The sequence below is a fragment of the Argopecten irradians genome, chromosome 9 (genome assembly GCF_041381155.1).
Source record: "Argopecten irradians isolate NY chromosome 9, Ai_NY, whole genome shotgun sequence".
In the NCBI taxonomy this organism is placed as follows: Eukaryota; Metazoa; Mollusca; class Bivalvia; order Pectinida; family Pectinidae; genus Argopecten; species Argopecten irradians.
In genome coordinates, this window is record NC_091142.1 from 15,546,100 (window position 1) to 15,549,580 (window position 3,481).

A 3,481-nucleotide genomic window follows, 5' to 3' on the forward strand; every position below is an offset into this window, starting at 1 on the left:
TCGTTGTTTTAACTTCACTCGTGAATTAATTTGGGAAAACATTATCTTTATTAGGTTACATATATCCTAAGCGATTTCATAAAATCTAAACCAATCAAAATACGTGGCACATTTCGTAAAATTTAAACAAATGAAAATATATGTAACATTTCGTAAAGTCTAATTCAATCCAAATATAAGTCACATTTCGTGAAATCTTAACCAATCAAAATACAAGTAACATGCAAACAAACTGAGAAATCGCAAACATTTTGTGTATTTTTTTCTATTTCCCAACTTTGGATTATAGTTTCAAAACATATAAGTAAAGCAACTCACAAGACAATAAGACAATCTTTGGACGAGAAAAAAAGGCAAATGGTACCATATTGTACCAGTCTCTTTACTCACTGTAAAATGAATCCGTTAAATGACGTACGGCCATACCACAAACCGGGGGTAGCCGAATGACTGACTACCTTGACCGTAATAACGTCACCATAATTCAACGCCAAAACTGATGTCTGTGACGTCATTGATGAATAATCGTCATCTGACGTATTTGCAAACGAAACACTGTCTCCATTTTTTATGAGATAGGTGTATATATAGCCAGGGTGGAACATCCCAACACTCCACGTGAAGACGTATGTACCAGAAATCGGACACGTGAACACTCCCGTCTTCGGGTTGTAGCCGTTACCAACATTCGTAATGACTTGGTCAAATTTTATTGTAGAGTCATCCACAAGATTGTCAATAGTATGTCCCAAGTAAGCAGAAAAGGCTACAAGTGATGGGAATGCTGAAAAAGACAAGATACCACAAAAAATACAGGCTTGTTTACATTGTAACTACGGAAAACACGTTTATCACGAACACGCTTACATGGTTATCACGAAATAATTTAATTCTATATGTTACACTCATTTCTATTGGTTAGACCTTTGAGGTCATTTTCCCATAGACCTACAGAATTGTACGTCAAGAATTATGGCGTCTTACGTACAGAAGGTTTTCGCGGACAATTTTAAAAGCGGCACATTCATTGGCCAAACTGAATTATTAGATAAAAATACTAGCCGCCAGAACTCTTTATGTTTCAAAATTTGTTTTATTGTAAAAGTAAGTAAAATAAAGTTTATTGTAAAAGTAAGTAAAATAAAGTAAGTAAAATCATGTAAAATTTATGCAATAAAACTGAACCGTATTAAGAATAGTATATGATTGATTAATCAAATCATAAGCGTTATTCTCAATATTTTTGCTGTTATAAAGTCATAGACAGAACATGAACGGGCTTTCTTTTTCGCGTCTATGAAGAAATGTCATTCCGTTTTTGGTCTATGACATCATAACCCCAAAGGATATTGAGAATAATGCTGAAATAGTTTTTATTCCTCGTCACAATTCTTACACGATGTCTATACTATATTTATAATAAACTACGTATATAACGAAGTTATTGTCTTGGTCCCAAGAGTGCGCTAATACCATGTTTAATTGTTTTTTTCTGGTATATCGTCAATGGCAATACTAAAAAAGATGAAACAATATAAACTTGACAGCATTCTCATTTTGTTTACATTTCAAAGTTTGGAATAATTATTCATATGGAAGTAACTTTGAGAACTTTTATACGACATTTCGCAGTAAAATGGTTTGTTACTGATAAAAATGGCTTTAAAGCTATATGTGCCATAAGTGGGCGAACATTCTGACATTGTTTTTTCTTCGGTGATGTATTGAAAACCACAAGTTTAGATGAATTAAGGATTGATGGGCACGGACAAACATTTAATGTTATGATGGTTTATAAGCATGTTCAAGAACACAGAATTTATGTACTGTAATATTTCTTGTTTTGTTTGTTTGTTTGTTTAATTAACGTCCTGTTAACAGCCATGGTCATGTAAGGACGGCCTCCATGTATGTGGTGTGCTGTGTGCGAGGTGTGTGTGTTGGGAGACTCCGGTATATTTATGTTGAGTCTTCTTGTATAGTGGTTTTGTTTAAGTCTTATGTATGTTTAGATAAAATATCTGAAGAAGTCATTTCATAATTACTAATGTCATGATTCAAGATCAATTTGACTTTTTGATTTAACCGTGTGTAGTGTTTTTACTGTAGACGTAAATAGTATGATTTTGGCAGTACTGCCAATGAAAATTCATTTTGAACGCGTTTTTGACTTTGTAAAGTTAATATCAATATGGTACGTATTGTAATTCTCAAAAAATGGCGGTGAATAATATGTCAAAAACTCTTCTTGATTCATGAATGTGATAAATACGGCACATCCAACGTTACGTTAAAATAAAAGGTAAACAAGACATAAATTTACAATTATTGAAATGGCCGTTTGACACTTCTCTCCGAGACCGTGGAACGCCATCTTCTATGTCAAATGATTCTGAATTATGTAAACTCTCCAGCATTTTAATTCTGTTCTTTAATTCATCTTTTTCCTCTAACAATGTCCGGCAACTATCTCTGATGGAGGTAATTTGAGCTTCCATTGATGAAATAATTTGGCGATCCTTTCGACGATCATTCTTCAATTCCTCAATCTGCTGAAGAACAGCCATGTTGTCTGAAGTCACGTGGTCTATGATGTCAGCTAAACCACCATGTAAGAAGAGGCAGCAAATCAAGAGGAAATCAAATTTGTATGGCAGCATGGTTTCCTTTAAAAATGCGAACAATTTTTTGTGTCATTAAAGAAATAATTGTAGCAGCTTACATTAATTATTGTGAATTTCAAGAAACAAAACATAATCGATTAATGCATGACTTTCATCAGTGAAGACAGTAGATCTACGTCACAAAGAAAACACGCATGAGTTCTATGCGGTAATTAGTAAAAAAAATATTAAAACTGTTTTACTTCAATACAAAACGTTGCATAAAATCCTTAAATTGTATTAACGATTAGTATTAATACCAATATTTTCAGCTTACGCTGTATTACAAAAGAAGTAGATTACACAAAACGAAATAATTGATGATATTAGATATGCTCTGAATTTCCAACTATTCTCATTGACTGTTACATGATGATGCGAGATTGTAGCAGATAAATTGGCTGCGACCATTTTTAGAAACATCGAGTTGATATTGCTTTTGTGAACTTCATAGCTCAGATGTTGAATCATCCAGGGTGGCGTCCTATGGCCATAACTTTTTAAATTCTTTTTATTTTTATTTTTAGGCCATCAGGGTTTTTTTCCTTGTAGTTAACGTGCACATCAGATAATAACTCTAACGTTTATTGCAAAAAGCACATAACATCCAGATTAAAGACCTCAACAAAGGTCTAAGATTGATAAATATATTTCACAAGGAAATACTTTACAATATCAATACCTGCAAAATCGTACGAACCTCATAAACGCATAAATATACCAGTTATTGTATATATTTACCCTTTATATCTGTAAACTACTGCTTATGTCGAAGTATCTCAGCTTACTCCTGGGATTCGTCGTTATTCGACCGCTCG

The 3,481-nt window shown here is 33.2% G+C and overlaps 1 protein-coding gene across 1 annotated transcript; it reads right to left on the bottom strand.

Moving 5' to 3' along the window:
• On the bottom strand, positions 1–3,481 carry LOC138330845 (complement C1q tumor necrosis factor-related protein 3-like). The gene is made up of 3 exons (XM_069278350.1): positions 3,405–3,481; positions 2,324–2,666; positions 1–784 (listed from the first exon to the last, which is right to left on the bottom strand). The coding sequence occupies exons 2-3, from the start codon at positions 2,658–2,660 to the stop codon at positions 387–389; spliced, it is 735 nt and encodes a 244-aa protein (XP_069134451.1). The 5' UTR covers positions 2,661–2,666; positions 3,405–3,481; the 3' UTR covers positions 1–386.